The sequence below is a fragment of the Typopeltis vanoorti genome, chromosome 1, assembly GCF_054136105.1.
Source record: "Typopeltis vanoorti isolate ZY-2024b chromosome 1, IOZ_Tvanoo_1.0, whole genome shotgun sequence".
Lineage (NCBI taxonomy): Eukaryota > Metazoa > Arthropoda > Arachnida > Uropygi > Thelyphonidae > Typopeltis > Typopeltis vanoorti.
Window position 1 is genome coordinate 69,129,880 of NC_143549.1, and position 24,707 is coordinate 69,154,586.

Sequence of the window (24,707 nt, forward strand, 5' to 3'; positions counted from 1 at the left end):
AGGATATATGTGGAATTTTAAAACAGATGATTATGAGAAGGTGAGAAGTCAGCTTTCAGCAGAGCCATGGCATAAGAATTTGGAGGGGGGAGAGATGGTGGTGCATTGGAGATGGTCAAGGGGTATTCGAAGAAAGCAGTATCTGAATGTATACCTGGAGTCAGATGGATAAATCAGGTAGGAGTTAGATGGATGAATAGCTTCATAAGAGGAGTTGCACACAAAGAAAAGGATGTAGAGGGATAATAAAGAAAAAGGTGATCAACATGTCTGTGAGCGGTGCATAAGGGGCAGGCAAGAAGGGTGATAGGTATGATATGGGAGGCTAAAGCTAATTATGAAAGAAAGCTAGCTGGTGAGATCAAAGGGAAACCCTAAAGAGTTCTTTTATTATGTGGCAAGTAAATGGAGGAATGACTATGGAAGGATGACTTCCAAAAAGTGCTGATGGTGGGGGAGGTAACAGAACCAAATCAAATAGTTGACTTACTGAGTGAGTGAGCATTTTGCAGAGGTATATCATCTAGGAGACATTGCAGTGCCAAATGTGACATTGATTGAGGAGAATGGAGAAACTTACAATTGCAAAAACCTCAATACAAACAGAGCCATGCAATTAGATGGCATATAGGCCCATGTATTATGAGAATGTGCAAGGGAATTATCAGCTCCTCTGACTGAGCTGTTTAATTTAAACCTTAGTACTGAGAAGGTGCTAATAGAGTAGAAAGAGGGTAGAATTGTCCCATCGCATAAAGGATGCTCCAAGACAAGTAGCAAATTATAGGCCTATCAGCATTGACCTATAATTAAGGTATTGGAGAAATTGGTGAAAGACGGAATTCAAGACTGGTTGGATAGGAATATAATACTCTATAAGGGACAACATTGTTTTGCGAATAACTTGTCTTAGTTATTTGCTTACTTTTTTATAATAAAGTGACAATAGAGTTGGATAAGAGAAATGACTATTCAATGATATTGCTAGATTTTGCAAATGCTGACAAGATTCTGCATAGAACTCTGTTACATAAATTAGAGCAAAAGGGGGATGGACATGAATCTGGTGATTTGGATTTAGAGGGTGGCTGATGGACAGATACCAAAGAGCAGTTTATGGAGGAGTTGAGCCCAGGAAAAGGAAGGTGACCAGTGGTATACCACAGGGCTCAGTACTTTTTTTATGTTGGATCCATACATAAGAGGTTTGTTGGTCAACCTATAGCATGATGTTAGTACCGTGTGTATGGGAAGAGAATTGGGAAATGCAGCACTTGTTCACATTGGATTTGAAGGGCTATGTGTATTCATTGGAAGGGTGGGCTGTTCAAGAATGCAAGAGCAGTAGGGATGAAAGAAAAGAAATTTGTTCTATGAGTGTGCAGTTTGACTGTGAAGCGATGTTGGATGGTAGCTGCATGTGTTTCAAGGGATTTAGTAGATAGTATAGAGAGGAGGAATTTTTGGTAAACATTCAAGAAATATTTATAGATATTTATTTAATATTTATTCATGGTAAATAGATAAATATTTATTCATGATACCTGTACGAGAGTGGTTGGAGTGAATTGGTAAGAGATGTGTTATTAATCAGTCTGACTACTCTCTCTTCTGTACTGTGTCGAGTATTTTAAGGGAGCTCTTAGCGGTACTTCCCCAGATGTGTAAGCAGTACTTGATGGATTTGCAGATTTGTGATTTGTACAGAGTTAATAGCAGTCAGGGTTAAAGTAATGCCTTGAATGAAAGAAGAATCTTAATTATTTGGATGCCAAGCAGGGAATTGTTGTCGTGTTTATGCTGAGAGTCTTGATATCAAGGTAATTTCAAGAATAGAGATGTCCTCTTCCCCAAGATTTCTGTGTTGTTAAAGGGAAGTCTGGAATAATAGAGTTCCTTTTTGTGAGAAATAAGGCAGAACTGTGTTTTGCTGGAGTTGAAATTGACATGGTTATCCAAGCCTCATGAAAGAATAGTTTGAAAATTAGAATTTTAGGCTTACAGAGGTTGTTGCTCTGCGAGTTGTGGTGGTTAGTTTGGTGCAAGACTTGTCAAGTAATGATTGTAGTATATTGCCATCGGCAAAATGTATAGAAGAAACAGGGTGGGTGAGAAGACAACTTTCTGGAGCCCCAGTATTAGCTACATAGTTAGAAGATAGGGAACTGTCAATCATCAGATGCAATTTGGTGTTGCGTGTCTGAAGAGAGCTTTGCTCACTGAGACTGCTGAAGTGCAAAGGCAGGAAAACTTATGCAATTAGGATGGATGTAGGTTAGTGTGTGTGTGTGTATAAAGGTATCCATAAGGTGAGGGACTGTACAAATGACCAACAAATGCAGAATCTAGTCTCTCAATCAACAGTATCGAATATCATTGTCATTATAGAAAGTAAAGGGATGGGGGCCTAGTGAAGCTACAGTTTCTTTATACCAATGGTGGGCAAACTGCAGCTCCCAAAACTACTCTGTGCAACTCCCAAGACAATATTGGGAATTTGACCTTCGAGAATTTCCACCAATTCTCGAAGGTCAAAATGTCGAGTGTTAATTTTGGTTTATATTAAACTAAAGTTTTACTCTGTAACACTGTAGTTGTCGCCATAATTTTTCAAAATGTATTCTGATCACTGTGTAAGCATGAACGAATTATTTCGTAAACGCTTTAAAGCTAAGTAAAAAACAGATATTTTGAAACTTTAAATTTTTAGCTTTTAAATGGTACTGGTCAAAAGGGTTGTTAATGTGGATTTTATTATCGTATTTGGTTGGTCAAAAGTGTTTTTACATTTGATGGCCTGTGTCACTCCCACCAAAATTAGTTCCAAAAGTGACTACTATGATCGCTGCATTACCCACTACCTCCATTGCATGGACTCTGCATCATCACTCTTCTTGCAGTACACACAAGTTACGCTCATGTGGTGGTAGCGGAACATAACTAGTGTAGTGTGGATAAGTACTTTTCTGATTAATAAATACTTAAGATTGATTTTAGTGAAAGTTAAAAAACCCTTGTTTAAAATGACTGAGCAACAGAAGAGTATAAAACAGAAATGCGAACAAGAAAAGAGATTGTTTAACCAACAGTGGGAGGATGATTTTGCTTTTACTGTTAACAGTGAAAAGGCTTTGTATCTTATCTGTCATACAACCATCAGCCACTTTAAAGCCAGTAATTTAACGCACCACCATGAATGTAATCATGAAAAGTTTGCATCTGAATTTCCTCCTGAATCAGAACTGCAAAAAAACAAGATGTTTGAAATATAATTTCGTCACTCAACAAAATAGCTTTCCCTCTGTAAGCAAAGTGATTTGGCTACTGAAGCTAGTTTTGTTATAGCTTGGAATATTGCTCGAAGTAAATTACCTTACAATCATGGAGAATTTGTAAAAAAAGAATATTAGTGATGTGATTACAATTCTCCTTCCAGAGAATTCAAAACTTAAACAGGCAATAGAACAAATTCCTGTCTCCTGCCGTACTGCTGGGAGATGTATTTCTGAAATTAGTTCTCCAATTGTATGTTCACTGTAGAGCGATCTGAAAAGCTTTGTTGCTTTCAGCTTAGCATTGGATGAATCTATAGACATTCAAGATATTCCTCAGCTAGCTATATTTGTTCGCTGTGTTACAAATGATGGAAATGTAAAAGAAGAATTTTTAGACTTGATAAGCTTAAAGGAAACCACAAAAGGCATTGACATTGAATATGCACTTAACAAAGCTTTATTAAATGCTCAACTACCATTGCATAAACTTGTTAGCATTGCAACAGATGGAGCACCAGCTATGGTGGGTCAAAATACTGGCCTAGTCAGGCAATTGACACATGATATCAACTATCCTGAATGTCTCTTTATTCATTGTATCATTCACCTTGAGCATTTAGTAAGCAAACACTTCAAGTTCAACAATGTCATAAATTGATGTGAATTTCGTTTAGACAAGTGCAAAAACACATTGTGAATTTAGAAATTTTGAGGAGCTGGAGCTTGAAGAAAAGCCAAGAACAACCTTTCATTCTACTGTATTGTAAGATGGCTATCAACTACCAATCTTTTGAATAAGTTTGTTGCTCTTTTTGAACTAATCATAGCTTTCATGAAAGAAAAGAAAACGATATACCCACAACTAGAAGATCATGGATGGATACAGGATCTGATGTTCTTTACAGATGTAATGCAACATCTCCAATATTTAAATCTTGCACTTCAAGGAAGGAACAAAGTTATAGAACTTGCCCAATCAGTTTTCAGTATAAAATAAAGCTTTTTCAAAGAGATCTGGCAACAAAGAAATTTGAGCACTTTCCCTTAAATTAAGAATAACTGCTTTTCTGATGCTGAAATTAAAGATAGTAAACTGAAACAATACGAAGGAAACCTAGAAACACTTTATAATGATTTTGAGAATTGGTTAGATAAACTAAAAAAGTTAAAGCCTTGTTTTGAATTTCTTGTGAATCCTTTTGTGATTGATGTCATGAACGATGGATGTCCTGTTGTTGCACCTTTTACCGCAGATGTTGCTTCAATGGAGACATGACTTATTGAGCTGCAGGAAGATGTGGGTTTGAATATGATACATAAAAGCTCATCTATAAGTGACTTTTTGGAAACAAATCCTAGAAGCAAAGTATCCCAATCTTCAGAAAACTGTCTTCTGAATACTCTCTGTTTTTTGGGACAACTTACTGCTGTGAATCTCTCTTCTCTGCAACGAAATTTGTCAAGTCAAAACATAGTACTATCCTCACTAACAGCCACCTCACCGAGATTCTTATAACAGCTTTGACATCCTACCAGCCAGATTTTAAACTATTAACTGCACAAATGAAGACTCAGTCAACGCCTTCAATGAGTAGAGATTAAACACTGAAATAGAGAGCCAAAAGGCTTCACTTAAGCGATGCAAAAAGTGAAGTCTTTTGGCTTTCTATTTCAGTAATTCTTGGTGCCTTTTGTGATGTGACACCTCTTTACAATTATATGATAAAGTATGACCGCTGCATCACTACAACCTGAGTATTTACAATTTTGGCTCTGCCTACTCACTGATGAGACCTCAACAAAGGTCGAAACCGGTCTGGGTAGTGACCCCCCCCATTACACATCTCCTAGGAGATGTGTTTTACATTATGGGAAAATACTAAGGATAGTGATCAGAGCTTAACCCACCTTTACTACGAGTTTCCCCTGTCATGAAAAGGTTTGCTCATGCTTGGATCCGCCGAAACTTTTATAGTTTCTATCTATATTCGGCATGAAACTCTTGTAGTTTCTCTATTTAGCTTTGAAATAATGTTGGATTCAATATCCACTTAATTTGAAGAGATCAAACATATTATTCTTTGGTGAGTAGGACTACTATATTGTATTTTTTATTATTTATAAATACAATTTTAAAATAATATTTTCTGCAGCTCTTGAACATTCAAAAATGTATAAAACGTATTATATGGGTTCCTATTACCAAAGAACTTGCCCACACCTGCTATATACTAATGCCAGATATATCGGGAACAAGAGGGAGGAGTTTTTGGCATTGATTAGTGAAATCTTGCCAAAAGTTATAGGTAGTAGTGAGACTTGGCTAACAGCAGATGATACAGTTGCAGGGATAGAATGTGAAAGATTTAGTATTTTTGGCTGATGATAGCAGCCAAAAAGAATAGGAGACAGGTGGGATGGTGGCTGTTCATTTAATCTCCCTACTGCCTATGTGGATGAAATAGTGAGACCAAATCGCACTTCTTTTCCATGTTATTCAACAGGTGTTACAGAATCATATCCAGATTTAACTGGATGTCTATAGACAGCATGGCTGGTTGGGGAGGGGAGTGTGTTAAAGCAGTCAGGTGTGAGATCAAGGCCAGTAAAAAATATACAGTTGGTTGTTACTATAGGCTTTGGGGGGGGGGATTTCCATGGGGTTACTTCAATTATGGAAATGTAGATTGGAAGGAAGAAAGATCACATGGCAAGAAGGAAATGGAATTTATACACCTACTGAGATATAATTACTTGAGGCAGCATGTGATGGGGTGGACTTTGGGTATGAGAGTATTAAATCTGGTATGGAATAGAAGTGCTATCCATAACTAAGGTGGTCATGTTGCCTCCGATTGGGGAGGATGACAATGCAGTCCTGTCTTGAAATGTTGTAAACATGAGAAATATCTATCAAGAAGGGGCATGTGTGGAACTACAATGCAGGTGATAATGACAAGCTTAGGAAGCTTGAAGCTGTGCCATGGTATAAAAACCTACAAGGGAAGAATGTTAGTAGTGCATGGGAGATAGTTAAGGCATCTGGAGGAAGCAATATCAGATTGCATACCCAAGGTCAGGAGGATTAATCAGGTAGGAGTTAGATGGAGGAGTAGTATCATTAAGCATGAGCTGCAAAAAAAAAAAAAAGAAAGAAAGAAATTGTTGTGGAAGGTATATAAGGAGAAAAATGACCAACAAGCTCATGAAAGTATAAGGGGTCAGGCAAGAAAGGTGACCAGCATGGTAAAGAAGACAAAATTAGATTATTAGAAGAATTTAGCCAAGCAAGCCAAACGAAATCCCAAAGAATTATTTTGCTACATGGCAAGCAAGAGGAAGAATGAGTATGGAAGGATAACTTTAATGAGTGCTAACTAGCTTCTGACTAGGCTCTTTAATTTAAATCTCAGCTCTGGCAGAGTTCCAAGAGATTGGAAAGAGGGCATGACAATTCTTTCATAAGGGAGGCTCTAAGACTGCAGTAGCAAATTATAGACCAATCAATGTCTCAGGAGTGGTGGTAAAAGTACTGGAAAAGCTGGTCAAAAGAGAATTCAGGAATGGATGGATAAGAATACAGTACTCTGAGTGGCAACATGGCTTTGTGAAGGGGTCAGTCATGAATTAGTAGTTTACTAACTTTGTATAAGAGTGACAACTGAATTGGATAAAGGGAATGGTTACACAATGATTCTGTGGATTTTTCAAAGGCATTTGACAGAATACCACATGGAACTCTGTTATGCAAATTAGAATAAATGGGAATGGATATTACACTGATTATATGAATACTTGGGCAGCTGATGGATAGATACCAAAAAATGGTATATGGAGGAGGAGAATACAGGTTTAGTGGTGTGTTGCAAGGTTCTGTCTTAGGATCATTACTGTTTACTTCCTATATCATTTATGTACAAATTAATCTAATGGGAAATATTCAGTTGTTTGTTGATGATGCAAAATTGGACAGAGTAGTAGTAATAGAAATCATTGAAAGTTATGATTTATTAGGGTCCACAATCAGATATGATGGTAAATGTGAAGATGAAATTAAAAGAAGGATAGTCGTCGAGGGATAAAAAATATGTTAGACCTGACAAAAATTATGAAAGACAGATGTGTGATGAGTAAGGCCACAAAGGTCAGAATTGTCAAAGCAATGGTATTTCCAGTAGTGATGTATGGATGTGAAAGCTGGATTATCAAGAAGAAAGAGAGAAAGCAAATTGATTCATTTGAATTATGTGCATAGAGGAAACTATTAAGAATTCCATGGACTGCAAGAATGACGAATAAGAAGGTTTTATAGTTAAGAATACATATAAGGTAAATAAGGATAAGGTAAGGACAGGATTAGATAGACAGAATACCCCTTGTGGGTGATGATCGCTAAACATAAGCTGATGTACTTTGGAAATATGCGAGCTGATGAATCATTGGATGAAGCATTTATGTTGGGGAAGATTGAATGAACGAGAAGAAGAGGAAGACTGCAAAAGAGTTGGATGGGCAACATAAAGGAACTTATCAACTTGAACTTACAATTGCTGCAAAAGTACAAGAGGCCCAAGTGGAATGGAGAGCCTTTGTTCTCAAGATCACCAAGAGTCAAAAATGACTGGATGGCACATAACAATAGTTAAGGCAATGTGGAGAGCTTGAGGATGATTAAAATAGGCTGTCAGTATGGGCAAAAGATAATGAGTGTCAGTTTAATGTGGAGATATGAAGTTATGCATTTTGGGAGAAATAGATTACAAGATGTGTACTAGGTTGATGGGACTGTACTCCATGAAATAAATGAAACTAGGAATTTAGGTTAGAGGGCATATTGTTAAGGTAGCTCATAGGATTACTTGGTTATTGAAGAACACACTAACAAGTAGAGACAAGAAAGTTGTTATTTCTCTTTATAAGGGCTTGATACATTCACATCTAGGTTACTGTGCTCAGGTCTAGTCACCTGAGTTTCTTGGGATAAGGAAGCAGTAGAGAATATCCATACATGATTGACCAAGATGATGAATGATTTGTGAAATGCTCCATATCAGAATAGATTGAGGATTTGTAGGTTGCAGAAGTTGAACAGTATTTGGATATTGACCTGCTGCTGTTTGTACCTCTGCATTCAATGAAGATGTTTACTGTATGGTGGTCATCTGCTGGTGTAATTCACTACTCATTCCTTCTACGAGGTGAAACGATAAATGCAGCTTGATTTTGTACAGATACGGCAAATGCATGACAAATTGTGCCTTAAGTAACCAGCACTTGTGAATAGACATGGAGTCCTATTGCTTCAGGATAACAGCCGACCACATATGGTAGTGTCAACCATACAATAAATCAACAATTTGGGATACAAAATTGTGCCTCATCCTCCATACTTTCCTGACCTTTCCCCAACAGATTACCATTTTTTTTTGGCACTTGAGCCATTTTTTGTCCAAGAAATGCTTTGCCAACGACTCATCAATTTATCGGGCAGTTGAGGACTTCATCACTTCCAGAGACACTGATTTTTACAAATGTGGTATAAATGACCTTGCCACACATTGGCAACAATGCATTGATGCTGCTGGAGATTACTTTGATTAAACAGGTATTCTTCTTCTTTTTATTCTCTTCTTTTTCAATCGGCCATTTCATTTGCAACAACCCAATACTTGTGTATATAGATAGGTCTTCTTTCGTATAGAGACTGTTACCTTCATTCATTGCCTCAGTATCCCATAATGTAATGCACACTTCCTTGTGGACATGTATATTGCTGTATTATGGGAAGGGTCCCTACTGACACTATTTTCAACCTTTATTGAGGTCTCATCACTGGAGGCCAGATCCAGGAAGAACTGAATGAGTGCAGAAGTACTGCACTCATTCAGTATCTTATATGGAAAACATAACTTCTGCATTTAATCCTATTTAGGACTCGAAAAACCTTTATCAGCACTCTTCTGAAGCGAGTTGGCCAATCTCATACAGAGGTATCAGCCCCTCCCCATACACACACTCTTGGAATCTCAGGTTTTTCATCCCACACAGCAGACAGACTGACCATAAGAACACACGCAGTTAACAGACATAATACACTGGCCTCACAGCCAGTTGCTTCATCCGTAAATCCAAAATAACCTAGCCTGCATTGATTTAATGGGAACTAAATCATTGTCTTCATGGTTTAGTTCCCATTGATGTCAGAGCTCAATAAAGGTGAAACTAGGTAATGACCTTTCCATAATGCATAGCTACACTTCCAAAAGGAAGTGTGGTTTGCATTATGGGATACTGAGGCAATTTATATAAAGTAAACAGAATTTCTATAAAATAGGCAATTATGATATTTTACATTTAAACTTTATTTTACTCATGCTTGGTTAAAGGATGAAAACAAGAATATAAGTTTTTTCTATTATTATTATTATTATACACTCACGAGCAGTTGAATTAGCGATACCTGCCTAGTAGCAGGTAGCACCTCCTTTCGCCTTGATGACGGCAGTGATGCAGCATGGCATGGACTCTACAAGGCACCGGAAGCGTTGGGGAGTCAAACTGATCCATGACCACTGCACAGCCTCCCACAATGCACGGAGCAGGTCAGAGCAGGGTCCAGGGCGCGTATATCTCTCTCGACAGCATCGGAGATGTGTTCAATAGGATTGAGGTCAGGGGACCCCAGGGGCCAACCAAGCATCCTCATGTCCATGGAGTGGTCATCCACCCACAATTCAGGAGCGGTGGGCTGGTGCATTGTCTTGCTGTAGGTACAGGTCTCCTGCAGGGCGCTGTAGGCGCAGAAATGGGTGCACATGATCTGACAGCAGGTCCCTGTATCATTCACCAGTGAGGGATAATGGTAGATGTACCAGGGGACCCATTTCATTCCACGTAAACAGTCCCCCATACGAGGATACCACTACCACCCGCCTGAATTGCACCCTGCTAGCACGAGGGATCCATTGCTTCATGTGCTTGGTGACGCACTCGTACCCTGCCATCGGCGTGTACCAATGTGTACCTCGACTCATCGGTCCAGGCGACCTTTTTCCATGCATCGAGGGTCTGTTGACGGTGTTCCTGTGCCCATGCTAATCGTTGTGCCTTGGGATGTGCGGTGAGCAGAGGTACCCTAGTCGGGTGGTGGCTTCTGTACCCCATAGCGAGGAGATGGTTGTGGATGGTGTGGCTGCTCACACGTCGTTGTTGTCCAACATTGAATTGGCAAGTGATCTGCAGCACTGTTGCCCGTCTATCTGCTGTTAGCATCCGAGCTAGCCGACCGCATCCCCTGTCATCGATACGTTGTACACATGGCAGTTTTCCCTGGCAGCTGTGGTTTTACCCGATTCCATGTACTCACAGTACACTCTCGACACAGTGGCGCATGAAAAGCCCAGTGCCTGCATGACTTCGGAGATGTCTGCTCCGACTATCTGGCCATGATCGAATTCGCTGAGATCTAGAGTCTTCCCCATTCTGTGCTCGACTATTACTAGTCGGGTAATAGTCGAGATACAAGACTATAACCCGACTAGTAATAGTTGGGTTATAGTCTTGTATCTCGACTATTACCCGACTAGTCGGGTAATAGTCGAGATATTACCATCTCAAGACTATAATCGTCGTCTGTACAAGACTATTACTTGTACAGATGGCCAATACAAGGTCTGACGACATCCCCATCACGTGTGACACATGGCACTATTCCATTCACTGGGGTAACCACAGCACCAACACGGCAGGTATCTCTAATTCAACTGCTCATGAGTGTATACTTTGTAGTAACCAAGCTGAAAATTCTAATTATTAAATGTTTTATGACTGTGCATGTTTCTTATACAGTTTATATATGCTCTAAATGGTTCTTTTACAGTTCTTTTACATATGTTCTAAAATTATCTTTTTTTGTTGTTGTTTATTTAATATGAAATTTCATAAGATGATATATGTTACACTGTTTTTTATTTATTTACAGTAGTGGCAGAAGAAGTGAGCTCATGTAAAGTAAGTTGCATAATTCAATTCATTTTTTGAAATATTTTTGCTATCTATATATATTTTAATTGATAAATACAAGTGAAATTCTCATATTTATATAAACTTCTGGTGCTGATGATTAAAAAGTTGATTTTTGTTACCATAAGATCTTTATGTGAGTGTACAGATAAGATATTCTATGACTTGATTTGTAGCTTCTTTCCACTAATTTTAAAATTTTATGGAGAACCAGGGAACCAGTGCGAACAGCAAAAAAAAGTAAGCTACTGAAATAAATCCTGAAACACATTACAACTCAACATCATCAGAGTTCAAGATCAGTACTATCAACATAAGAAGCCTGAATGGCAAAGAAATAGAACTAGCAGAAGAATTGGATAAGTACCAGATCAACATAATAGGGGTCACTGAAACAAAAAAGACAAAAACTGGTGAGATCCCTCAAAGCAATAAATACAAATCCTTTCATTTAGTGTTAGAGGGTGATCAGCATTCATTTTACACAAATTATGGACTCTACAACCATGTTATAAATAATTATTTTAATTTTCCGACATTTCAACTTTCATATTAAGGTCAGCAACTGGAGTGTACACATATATATACAGAGACAAGCTAAATTACATTTCACACAGTATGCTGAAGAGACAATGATTTGAGCAATGGTTATTTTACTGGCCTGACCTCGTATTGAAAATAAAATAAAATAAATTAACTACATCAAAGCTATATTCTATTTAAGACAATATCAGAGAAACATTCTTTCATATAGGTAATTTTGTTACAGTAAAAACGATGTCCTAATTGGACATGACAATTGTTATATTAGATTTATCAAGGATCTTAATTCTAATATAACAATTGTCATGTTAAATTAGGACATCATTTTTACTGTAACAAAACTATCTATATGAAAGAAGGTTTCTTTGATATTGTCTTAAATAGAGCTTTGATGTCGTTAATTTATTTTATTTTCACTAGAGGTCAGACCAGTAAAATAACCATTGATCAAATCAATGTATCTTCAACATAATGTGTGAAATGTAATTTAGCTTGTCTCTGTAAATATATGTGTATACTCCAGATGATGACCTTAATATGAAGGGCGAAACATTGGGAAATTAAAATAATTATTCATAACACAGTTGTAGAGTCCATAATTTGCGTAAAATGAAAATCAATAAATACAAAATGTTATATTCAGATAATTAAAATCAGGAAAAAGAAGTAGCAGCTATAATATTCAACACTAAATACAAGCCTAATCTTCTTGAATGGCAGGCAGATATCAGAATTGGGGGGGGGGGGGTTCACCATAGGCACGGCACAAAAAGACTTATTTGTGCCTATGGTCCCACAGAAGGTTCTACTAAGGTAGAAGTGGATGAATTTGTTCAGGCTTTAGAGAAAACAATAGCAGAGTAGGAAATGATTGTCAGACAATCAAAAATATTTTGGGAAAATTTAGAGAAAAGAGAAAAACTAATAATAATGGCAAATGCCTATTGGTTAGGGGTGCTTAAGGGTCAGAGTTCTTTAACTGAGAGGAGGCCTCCACATAGCGTTTAAAAGAATGCAGAGAACCGACCAGGGCTTCTGACCTAATGTCCAATCCTAACCTCGTAGTGCACCCTGTTGGGTATCTACCTGGATACTGAACGAACGAGGATTGGCTGGCAGTTTGGGATTTAGCCGACCAAATTGTATTCTTATTGGCTTAAATCAAAATACAAAATGATGATACAACATGACAGAATTTCATGCGGGCTGGGGCATTGCCAGGTTAGCCTCCATTGTTTTCACTAGGGCAATCAGCGAAATGTCAGCTACTGGAACAAATCCTAAAACACACCCCCCAACTCAACATCCCCAGAGTTAAGGATCAGTACTATCAACATAAGCCTGAATGGCAAAGAAATGAAGCTAGCTGAAGAATTAGATAAGTACCAGATCGACATAATAGGGGTGACTGTAACAAAAAAGACAAAAACTGGTGAGATCTTTCTGAGCAATAAATATAAAAGGTTATATTCAGGCAATGACAATCAAGGAAAAGAAGGAGTATCCATACTATTCAACACTAAATACAAGGCTAATCTTCTTGAATGGCAGGCAGTCTCAAGTAGAGTGATGGGCAAATATCAGAATGGGGAACTGGACAAAGACTTATTTGTTCCTATGGTCCCACAGAAGGTTCAACTAACGTAAAATTGGAGGAATTTTTTGAGGCTTTAGAGAAAACAGCAGACACAATGAAAAAGGAAAAGTTGGTCCTTGTTGGGGATCTAAATAGCAGAGTAGGAAATGATTGTCAGGCATACAAAAATATTTTGGGAAAATTTAGAGAAAAGAGCAAAGCTAATAATAATGGCAAATACTTGTTGGATTTCTGCTCAGGACATGGACTGGTTATTACTAACACCATGTTCCAACATAAAAATGTGCACAAATTCACATGGAGAGAAGCAGCAAGGAATAAGAAAAGTCTCATTGAATGTTATTGTTGATAGTGATGTTTTCTCCTTGGTGCAGGACACCAGAATGTGCAGAGGATTTGAAATTGGAAGTGATCACTATTTAGTCTTGAGCAAGATACAATCTTCAGCTCCTTCTCTGTTACTGCTCTCTGGCCAGTATAGCGTTCGCAGATTTCCTTGCATGGGGCCTTCCTCGATATCAGCATAGACTTTCATTACAGTAGATTTCAGGATTTCTTGGCTGTATGCCTTTAGAAATCTCAGAATTCTCCTCGGACATCGCCTGCTTGGACTTAGTTTTTCTCTGTTGAAGTACAGCTTCCGTAGTACCAACTCTAAGACATAGAACAAGGTGACTCGTGCCGAGAGCTCCGAGATACAACATCAGCGGTTCACCTGGGACAACACATCTAGGCTGAAAATCAGGAACAAGAGAGTGCTCCCAGGTCAGGTAATTAATTTTTATATCTCCCGCTATCTCCACGCATTGGATTTACTCACTTATCAAATCAGCTTTTGTATTGCAAGCTACAAGCTCCAAATAGGACTCTGACGGTCGAGACAGAACTTGTGCGTGATGAGTAGCGCTATCAATGCGACTGGCAGATAAGTTCCACACCCAAGCATGACTTGCAGAATTCAATACACGATCATGGCCGGCGGCAGCATTACCGATAATAGGATTAAGTTCCAATAAAAGTATCTAGATCCATAGGCATTATTTCAAGGTACAAGGAAAATATCAAATAGTACACATTTTTAACATATAAGCTATAGGTGAAATTTACAGAATTAGAATATAATGCATTATTTACTTAAACAGCATCATTCCTGATTATCACTTAGTCTTTGGGAAATGGTGAACTTGTTAAATTGAGAATGATAAGCATTTATTTCATGAACTAGTTCATTCACGATTTAACACTTGGATATTCGGTGTCAAGCCTTGAAGGAAACCCTGATTGATTCAGCCAGAGAGGCATGTAGTGAGGTTGTCTGCAAGGATAGAAAAATCAGAACTCCATGCTGGACACAGGAAGTTAAAGAAGCAGTGAAGGAAAAGAAGAAAGCATATCAAAAGTTCCTGGCAAATAAGTCAGCTTGTGCTCTTAGAGAATACAGAGACAAATGTAAGAAAGCTAAACACTGTGTAAAACTACCTAAACAAAAGTCATGTGGAGAGTTTGGTAAGAACATGGAAAATAAATATCAAGAAGGTGTCAAGATATTTTGGAGTTTGTTGAATAAACTCAGAAATGGAGGAAAGAGTGTGTAAAAGGAATTAGAGATGATAAAGGTGACACGAAAACTGGAGAAAAAGATATCCTTGAAGTATGGAGTAATTACTTTGAAAAATTGCTAAATGAAACAAGCAGATATAGCACAGTGGTAAAAAAACACTTAACAGCATACAATCAGGAACACATATCCATACTTGAAGTAGAAAAATCCATCAAAGGCTTGAAATGTGGAAAGGCAGCAGGAATGGATGATAATCGACCAGAAATGCTGAAGTATTGAGGTATAAAAGTCTTACAGTAGCTGCACTGCATAGTTCAGAGGGATGAATTCCAAATGATTGGAGTAGCGCTCTCGTAGTACCCATATAAAAAAAAAGGGAAATAAAACTGAATGTGAGAATTACAGAGGTATATCCCTACTGAGTGTTCCTGGTCAGATTTATGCAAGTATACTTAAGAAACGGTTGAGAAGAACTGTGGACAAAAAGCTTGGTGAAGAATATCCTTTCTTTGAGGTTTACATGGTGATCAGAATACATTTTGGAAAATTATGGAGACAACTCATGGAGGCAACAAGATGCAGAGACAATAATCTTATTCCCAACTGCATCACGCTGAAAAGAAATTTACATTTGCTAAAGCACTTCGGATCTATGATTGCACAGAGAAAACAATTCTTAGAGAACAAATCCAAACAGCCCGCAAAAATCTAGCAATAACTCAAAATCAAGTTGCAAAAGTGCAATCCGAACTATCAAGTTATATAAATCCAGATATTCCACACGTGCTTGAAAGAATTACTGACAATTCAGCTAAATATATCCTAGAAAATAATAAAGAAAACCTTAACTCCAAATTTCACATTTTGAAACAACAGCGAATTGTGACTGCCAATCATACGAATCCAACCAATCAGGAGATCTCTTCTCTGGTAAACAGCTTCAACAGTGAAAAACAAACAAGTCAAGGAGCGAATAACCACCGGCAAGCAAGAGTCATGTGATCAACTTATCAAGCCACACCTTAAACAACAGCCAACTTGCACTACTTGATAAAGGTCTTAACTTCACAATAGCACCTAAAAGTGTTAACAAATTGGATTTTGTATACCACATAGAAAGAGGTATCAGCTCCCTACCCAGTAATATAGCCGATAAAATACGATTAGAAACCAGCAATGTTCTGAATAATAAGAAAATCTTGCAAAAGCGGAACTAGCAGCAATCACGTCTTTGAAAGCTAATCAAGACATAATCATAACAAAATCGGAAAAAGGCAGTGCCACTGTCGTCCTTGACAGGTCAACATCCATCCGTCAGATGAATCAACTAGTCTCCGATAACAGCACCTATCAGCTGGTAAACTATAACCCATCTAACAGAATAAAGAAAAACACTGAGAAATTACTTAAGTCCCTCACTTCTTGGCCATCAGACACGGTTAAAAAACTGATACCCTCATTACGCCCGCGCTCCCAGAATATATGGTGTCCTGAAAGTACACAAACAAAATGTGCCGCTTCGATCAATTGTAGAAGAAATAGATAGCCCTAATTACCACCTTGCCAAGAAATTAGCGTCAATACTCAAGGAGTTGGTAGATCATTCCCCCTCCTCTATAAAGAACACACAACACTTTACAAACAAAATTAAAAACGTAACACTTGACATAGATGATCTATTAGTCAGTTTCGACATTTCTGTCCTTTTCACAAATGTCCCAATCAATGACACAATTCTTCTCCTAGGGAACAAATTTCCGCCCGACATTATGGCCCTCTTTGTCCACGTACTATGTCCCGGTTACTTTGTGTGGCAAAATAAATTTTACCTACAAAAAAGAGGTACGACCATGGGCTCACCCCCCCCCCCCCCCCTTGCAATTGCTAACTTCTATATGGAGGCTTTTGAGCAAAGTGCTCTTGATTCTTGATTTCTTCACTCTAAAACCTACAGTCTGGCTTAGATACGTTGATGATGTGTTCATTATCTGGCCATATGGGCGACGAACATTAAACACATTCCTTAGCCACCTGAACAAATAACATGAATGCATACAATTTATTGTTGAAATGGAAAATCAGAACTTGCTCCCGTTCCTGGATACACTGGTCACACGTCTTCCTTTAGGCAGTTTATCCGTCACGGTCTACCGCAAACCCACCCACCCACACACACACACACTGGTCAATACATACATGCTAATTCATACCATCACCCATCACAAAAATATGGAATCATTAACACCCTTAAAAACAGAGCTATAACAATTTGCTCTGCCCAGCAAGCTCTTAAACAAGAACTAAAAATCATCAGCGATGATTTTTAGTTCTTGTCATTTCATGTCAAATGATGTTATAGTCATTTATAAATAATGACTATAACAAAAATACCATTAATAAAGTTCTTCATAAAACGTCATCAAAAAAGAATCTAGATTACAGTAAAACCATGGCCATCCCATACATTAAAGGATTATTAGAAAGAATCAACAGAATCCTACACACCATTATAATCTCAATGCCACCTTTAAACCACCTACAAAACTTAAAACATATTCAACTCCTCCAAGGATCCTCTCTCCTGGAGTCTATTGCTTCCACTGCACCTGTAACTTACCATATATTGGTGAAACTGGACGTACAATCCTTATATGCAAGAAAGAACACATTAGACACATTAAATATAACAGTTTTGGTGAAGCAGGCCTCTCGGATCATGCTCTCAACATCTTACACCAAATTGATTGGAAAAGTACCCACTCTTTACACCATACAAAAACCTGGTATGAAAGAAAATTTAAGGAAGCCTGCAAAATTCTGATAAACCACCCAAATATCAACAATAATGGTGACAAGAAAATTCGAAGAATCTGGATGTCACATATTTAGCCTACTTAATATTTAGTATCTATACTTCAGGACTCTAGGCAACCTTCAGCTAGTATTGAACACCATTCGATACTAACTGGTTGAAATTTATATAATCATGTTGTTAATATATATATATATTAACAATATATATTTCATCAATATATATATATATATATATGTTAAAGATACCAAGCAATTTTAAACCTGGTTTTACTCCATTTTTTCCCAAGTAAGCAAACAGACAAAAATGTCAAGTTTGTGCCTGCAAGTGATGCAAGACTAGCTGATCCTACAGGTAGTGCAAGACCAAGGCTACTCGTGGTAGAGGTGGAACAAGCTCCGATCACTAATCTTAATATTTACCCTTAATGCCAAAACACATCTCCAAGAAGGGGATGTATGATGTTTTGTATTAAAGGCAAGGGGCCACTACCCAGACCGGTTTCGACCTTTTTTGAGGTCTCATTAGTGGGAGCTAGGCTAGAAATACCAAGATTTAGTAATACAGAGCTTGTAAGTATTTTACCAAAACAAGTTATCATAAGGTGTTTTAACCTTATTAAATAAAAATCTCAGGAGGAGATATAGATGTAGAAAGTATTTTTACCTTGGGTATAATTATGTTAAAGATACCAAGCAATTTTAAACCTGGTTTTACTCCATTTTTTCCCAAGTAAGCAAACAGACAAAAATGTCAAGTTTGCGCCTGCAAGTGATGCAAGACTAGCTGATCCTACAGGTAGTGCAAGACCAAGGCAACTCGTGGTAGAGGTGGAATTTAACATAATTATACCCAAGGTAAAAATACTTTCTACATCTATATCTCCTTCTGAGATTTTTATTTAATAAGGTTAAAACACCTTATGGTAACTTGTTTTGGTAAAATACTTACAAGCTCTGTATTACTAAATCTTGGTATTTCTAGCCTAGCTCCCACTGATGAGACCTCAAAAAAGGTCGAAACCGGTCTGGGTAGTGACCCCTTGCCTTTAATACAAAACATCATACATCCCCTTCTTGGAGATGTGTTTTGGCATTAAGGGTAAATATTAAGATTAGTGATCGGAGCTTGTTCCACCTCTACCACGAGTTGCCTTGGTCTTGCACTACCTGTAGGATCAGCTAGTCTTGCATCACTTGCAGGCGCAAACTTGACATTTTTGTCTGTTTGCTTACTTGGGAAAAAATGGAGTAAAACCAGGTTTAAAATTGCTTGGTATCTTTAACATAATTATACCCAAGGTAAAAATACTTTCTATATATATAGACTTGTTGCTTCTCAGCCCAATGTAATGTTGCAACCAATAGATCATCATCATCAAATTCCTGACAGGTACTCTCAAGGAGTGTACAAGATATGATAGTACTACATGACAAATTTACATCATTACTAACTTCTTGTCTACAATTTTCCTCCAAATCAGTCTGTTACATGTCAAGACTCCAACATTATCAGATCTTATATTTCTATCGTCTAAGGCACTTTGTACCGTATCAATCCACCTATATCTTGGTCTTCCTCTGGGTCGTTTTGCTGCCAACCTGGCAGAGAACACTTGTTTTGCTAATCTTTCCTCACCCATTCTGTTTAAGTGACCATACCACCTGAGATTAGCTCAGCTAACGCATTCCTGGATGCTTACAGTGTCAAGTTCTTTCCTAATATCCTCGTTTTTTATATAATATTGCCATTGATGCCATTGTTCATGCCTCTAATCTTTCTCAGGACTCTCATATCTGCGTTCTCTAGTCTTTGTTCAAGTGTTTTACTTCTAACCCAACTCTCAGATCCATAAGTTAAAACTGGTTTGAACGCTGTCTTGTATACAGCTAATTTAGTAGTTCCGACTAATTTCTCTCTTATTCCATATGAATTTATTCATTTGACTTTCTACCATACCAGCTTTAATGATTCTGTTATCTATTTCTGTATTTAATTTACCATCTTCACTAAAAATCATGCCTAAGTAGCTGAAATGTTTTACTTGTTCCACAGGTTCTTCATTCACAAAGTAGTTGACTTGACATTTTCAACGAGTCTACCTATTTTCATTGTCTTTGTCTTTTTATTGCTGACCTTCATACCATAACTATTACAACAATTATTCAATTTAATCAAGGAATCTTGCAAACTTGTGGCGGCTTTATTCAGAAGTATAACATCATCCGCATAAAGCAAAGAGCTGACATTAACATCTCCAATTCTGATATCATTTTTAATACCACTTTCCTTCATAATGTGATCCATATAGATAATGAATAACAGAGGGGATAATGTACATCCTTGTCTCACTTCAGATTTAACATAAACCATCTTCCTGTACTTCCTTCAATTCTAACTGCTGACTTACAACTCAAATAAAGACTAAGTATTGCTTGATATAATTTTCCATTGACATCATATAACTGTAGAGTATTGAATAGCTTCTCTCTTGGCACCTTGTCATATGCCTTTTCCAGATCGACAAAACTTAAATACAGATGGTGTTGATTGAGATGATTCGCAGTAGAGGTTAGGTGTAGTGGTTGAGACAGTTGTAGGTGTCCTCCTGCGATGAGTCTTCGGACTCCTTGGAGGTATCAGGTATAATAATAGATCTTTGTTATATTCCCATGCTTTTTCAACTATTTGTTGTAAAGTGAAGATCCGATCCTGACAGCCTCTATTTGGCCTGAATCCAGCTTGTTCTTCACCAAGCTTTTCTTCTACAATTCTTCTCAACCGTTTCTCAAGTACACTTTCATAAATCTTGCCAGGAACATTCAGTATGGAAATACCTCTGTAATTCTCACATTCAGTTTTATTTCCCTTTTTATATATGGGTACTATGAGAGCTGTACTCAAATCATCGGGAATTCGCCCCTCTGTCCATCCCTTTTGAACTATGCAGTGCAGCCACTGTAAGACTTTTATACCACCATACTTCATTTCTGGTCGAATATCATCTACTTCTGCTGCATTTCCACATTTCAAGCCTTGGATGGCTTTTTCTACTTCAAGTATTTTTTCTTCAATAAGCTTTGTGTATTTTAGTCTATAGTTAACATCTGCTAGCTGCTCAACTTTTATTTGCTTTGAAACTTTCTTACATGTTATTCTTTTCAATATGAAATTCAATTTTATCCTGCTCAAAACTAAATAGTGATCACTTCCAATATCAAATCCTCTGCACATTCTGGTGTCCTGCACCAAGGAGAAAACATCACTATCAACAATAACATTCAGTGAGACTTTTCTTATTCCTTGCTGCTTCTCTCCATGTGAATTTGTGCACATTTTTATGCTGGAACATGGTGTTAGTAGTAACCAGTCCATGTGCTGACCAGAAATCCAACAGGTATTTGCCATTATTATTAGCTTTCCTCTTTTCTCCAAATTTTCCCAAAATATTTTTGTGTGTCTGACAATCATTTCCTACTCTACTATTTAGATCCCCAACAAGGATTAACTTTTCCTTTTTCATTGTGTCAACTGCTTTTTCTAAAGCATCAAAAAATTCCTCCACTTCTACCTTAGTAGAACCTTCTGTGGAACCATACGCACAAATAAGTCTTTGTCCAGTTCCTCATTCTGATATTTGCCCATCACTGTACTTGAGACTGCCTGCCATTCAAGAAGATTAGCCTCGTATTTAGTGTTGAATAGCATGGATATTCCTTCTTTTTCTTGATTGTCATTGCCTGAATATAACATTTTGTATTTATTGCTCGGGAAGATCTCATCAGTTTTTGTCTTTTTTGTTTCAGTCACCCCTATTATGTCGATCTGGTACTTATCTAATTATTCAGCTAACTCCATTTCTTTGCCATTCAGGCTTTTTATGTTGATAGTACCAATGTTTAGCTCTGGTAATGTTGAGTTGGGATGTGCTTTCAGATTTGTTCCAGTAGCTGACTTTTCGCTATTCTCCCTGGTTCCCTGGCGAAAACAACCAGGGCCTTGTGTTTCATGACAAAATATCATGCTGACTGGGTGATGCTGGGGCATCACCCAGTCAGCATGATATTTTGTCATGTTGTACCATCATAATTAGATTCTAGTGTTGACGTAGTAAATTTTTTTTTTTTTTTCCACCAGAGATCAGGCCAATAATTGTTGTAATGGTTGATCAGTAACTTTAGTGAACCATTGAGATTGTAGTGCAGCTTGTTTAACTGTATGTAGAGTATATATGCTCCAGAAGATGACCTTGATATCAAGGTCGAAATGTCGAGTGTGGATTTTGGTTTATATTAAACTAAAGTTTTACCCAAACACGATAGTTGTCTCTATAATTTTCCAAAATGGTTGGTGAAGAACAAGTTGGATTCAGGCCAAATAGAGGCTGTCTGGATCAGATCTTCACTTTACAACAAATAGTGGAGAAATCAAGGGAATATAACAAAGATCTGTATTTAAGTTTTGTAGATCTGGAAAAGGCTTATGACAGGGTGCCAAGAGAGAAGCTATTCAAAATGCTACCGTTATGTGGTGTCGATGGGGCATTATATCAAGCAATACTTAGTCTTTATTTGGGTTGTGTGGCAGTCAGTACAGGAAGATGGTTTAATGTTAAATCTGGTGTGAGACAAGGATGTACATTATCACCTCTGTTATTCATTATCTATATGGATCATATTATGAAGGAAAGTAGTATTAAACCTGATATGAAAATTGGATATGTTAATGTCAGTTCTTTGCTTTATGCGGATGATGATGTTATACTTCTAAATAAATCCACTACAAGTCTGCAAGATTCCCTGAGTAAATTGAATAACTGTTATAATAGATATGGTATGAAGATCAACAATAACAAGACAATGAAAATAAGCAGAATCACTGAAAATGTCAATTGCGTTGTGAATGGAGAACCTGTCGAACAAGTAAAACATTTGTGATACTTAGGCACGGTTTTTAGTGAAGATGGTAAATTCAGTGTGGGAATAGACAACTGAATCAACAAAGCTGGTATGGTGGGAAGTCAATTGAATAAATTCATATGGCATAAGAGAGAAATTAGTCAGAACACTAAATTGGCTGTATACAAGACAGTGTTCAGACCAGTTGTGACTTATAGATCTGAGTGCTGGGGCAGAAGTAAAACACTTGACCAAAGACAAGGGACTGCAGATATGAGAGTCCTGAGAAAGATTAGGGGGGTGAACAGATGGCATCAATGGCAACATCATATTAAAAATGAGGATATTAGGAAAGAACTTGACATTGTCGGCATCCAGGAATGTGTTAGCAGAGCTAATCACAGGTGATATGGTCACTTATAAAGAATGGGCGAGGAAAGATTAGCAAAGCAAGTATTCTCTGCCAGGTTGGTAGGAAAAAATACACAGATATAGGTGGATTGATATGGTAAGAAGTCCCTTAGATGATAGAAATATGAGATCTGATAATGGAGTCTTGACAAGTATCAGACTGATTTGCAGGAAAATTGTAGACAGGAAGTTAGTAATGATATAAGTTTTTCATGTAGTACTATCATATCCTCTACATCCCTTGAAGGTCCATGTCAGGAGTTTGATAATGACAATGATGAGATCATGGATTACTTACTGCCTTATTTATAATTAAAATTAATTCTTAGAGGAAAAGGTTATGTGGATAGAATATGTGCCTTCCACATTCTTGGGATTTTCAGACCATCATTATTGTTAATTATGATGGAAGGCACATATTCTCCCCCACATAACCTTTTTGTCTTAAGAGTTAATTATAATTAGAACTGTAAGTAATCCAGTATCTGAACTCTAACATAACAATTTTCATGTTAAATTAGAACGCCACTTTTGCCATAATAAAGCTATATGAATTTGTTCTCTGATGATGTTATATATAGAATATAGCTTTGATGTAATTTTTTTTCCCTCCACTAGATGTCAGGCCAATGGAATGACAGTTGATCAAATCATTCTCTCTTTGGCATACTGTTTGAAATGTAATATAGCTTTTCTGTATATATATATGTGTGCATACTCTAGATAATGACCTTAATATGATGGTCGATACGTTGTGTAATTAAAGTAATTAATTCTAACATGGTTGTGGAGTCCATAATTTGTCCGAAATGAATGATTATTGCCCTGTAACACTCAAGGACAAGAATTATTCTACTTGTGTGCAGTTATACCTCATTCCACAGGCCTTCATACAGTATGTTCCTATCGTAAATAAACTACAAGTACAATAAGCAACAACTAACCTAATAGGATTACTCCTCGATTTAATGTAACTATCAAAATAAACTTACAGTTTTGCTGTCTAATAGCTTTGCCAGGAAGATTAACATATTAGAGAATATACTTAAAAGATATGGAAAACGAAGTTATTTTATTATTATTATTTTTTTTAATTTTATTTTATTTATTATTATTTTTTTGAAACTTATAACATGAATCATAGCATGGATTAGACATGCGATTCATTTGACATACCAAGTATATATAGATTCATTCTCAAGCTTTTAGATGACTGCTGATGTTTTGGAGGTCTGGTAAAGTGCATAGTCATATAGGAGACTTCCAAATCCCGTGTAATGTTGAGGCCTTGATTTCTGTTTAAGGTGTCCTGTGATAACAATACCTCAGAGGATTCTTTAAATGTTCTTAGCAAGAGATTATCTTTTAGAAAACTGATTGAGGTTGATGACCAGTTTATCTCATGATATTCTGATAAAATGTGTGAAATGAGGCCACTTTTATCTTGCCTTTTATATTCACTGTTGCTCAGGTGGTCTTTTTTTTACAGATTTCAAGACTACTGTCAATTTGACTAATGTATGCATTGCCACAAGTACATAGAATCTTATCTGCTCTAGGTTTTAAAAAATAATACCAAGATTCTGCA

The 24,707-nt window shown here is 37.2% G+C and overlaps 1 protein-coding gene across 2 annotated transcripts in view; it reads left to right on the top strand.

The window, feature by feature from the left end:
* Window positions 1-24,707, top strand: part of LOC150110069 (copine-8-like) — a 294,861-nt gene that overhangs the window by 89,124 nt on the left and 181,030 nt on the right. For both annotated transcript variants that reach the window (XM_090391056.1, XM_090391066.1), the window contains exon 7: window positions 11,257-11,285. In XM_090391056.1, the coding sequence (XP_090247182.1) occupies window positions 11,257-11,285 (29 nt within the window). The remainder of the gene's footprint in view (window positions 1-11,256; window positions 11,286-24,707) is intronic.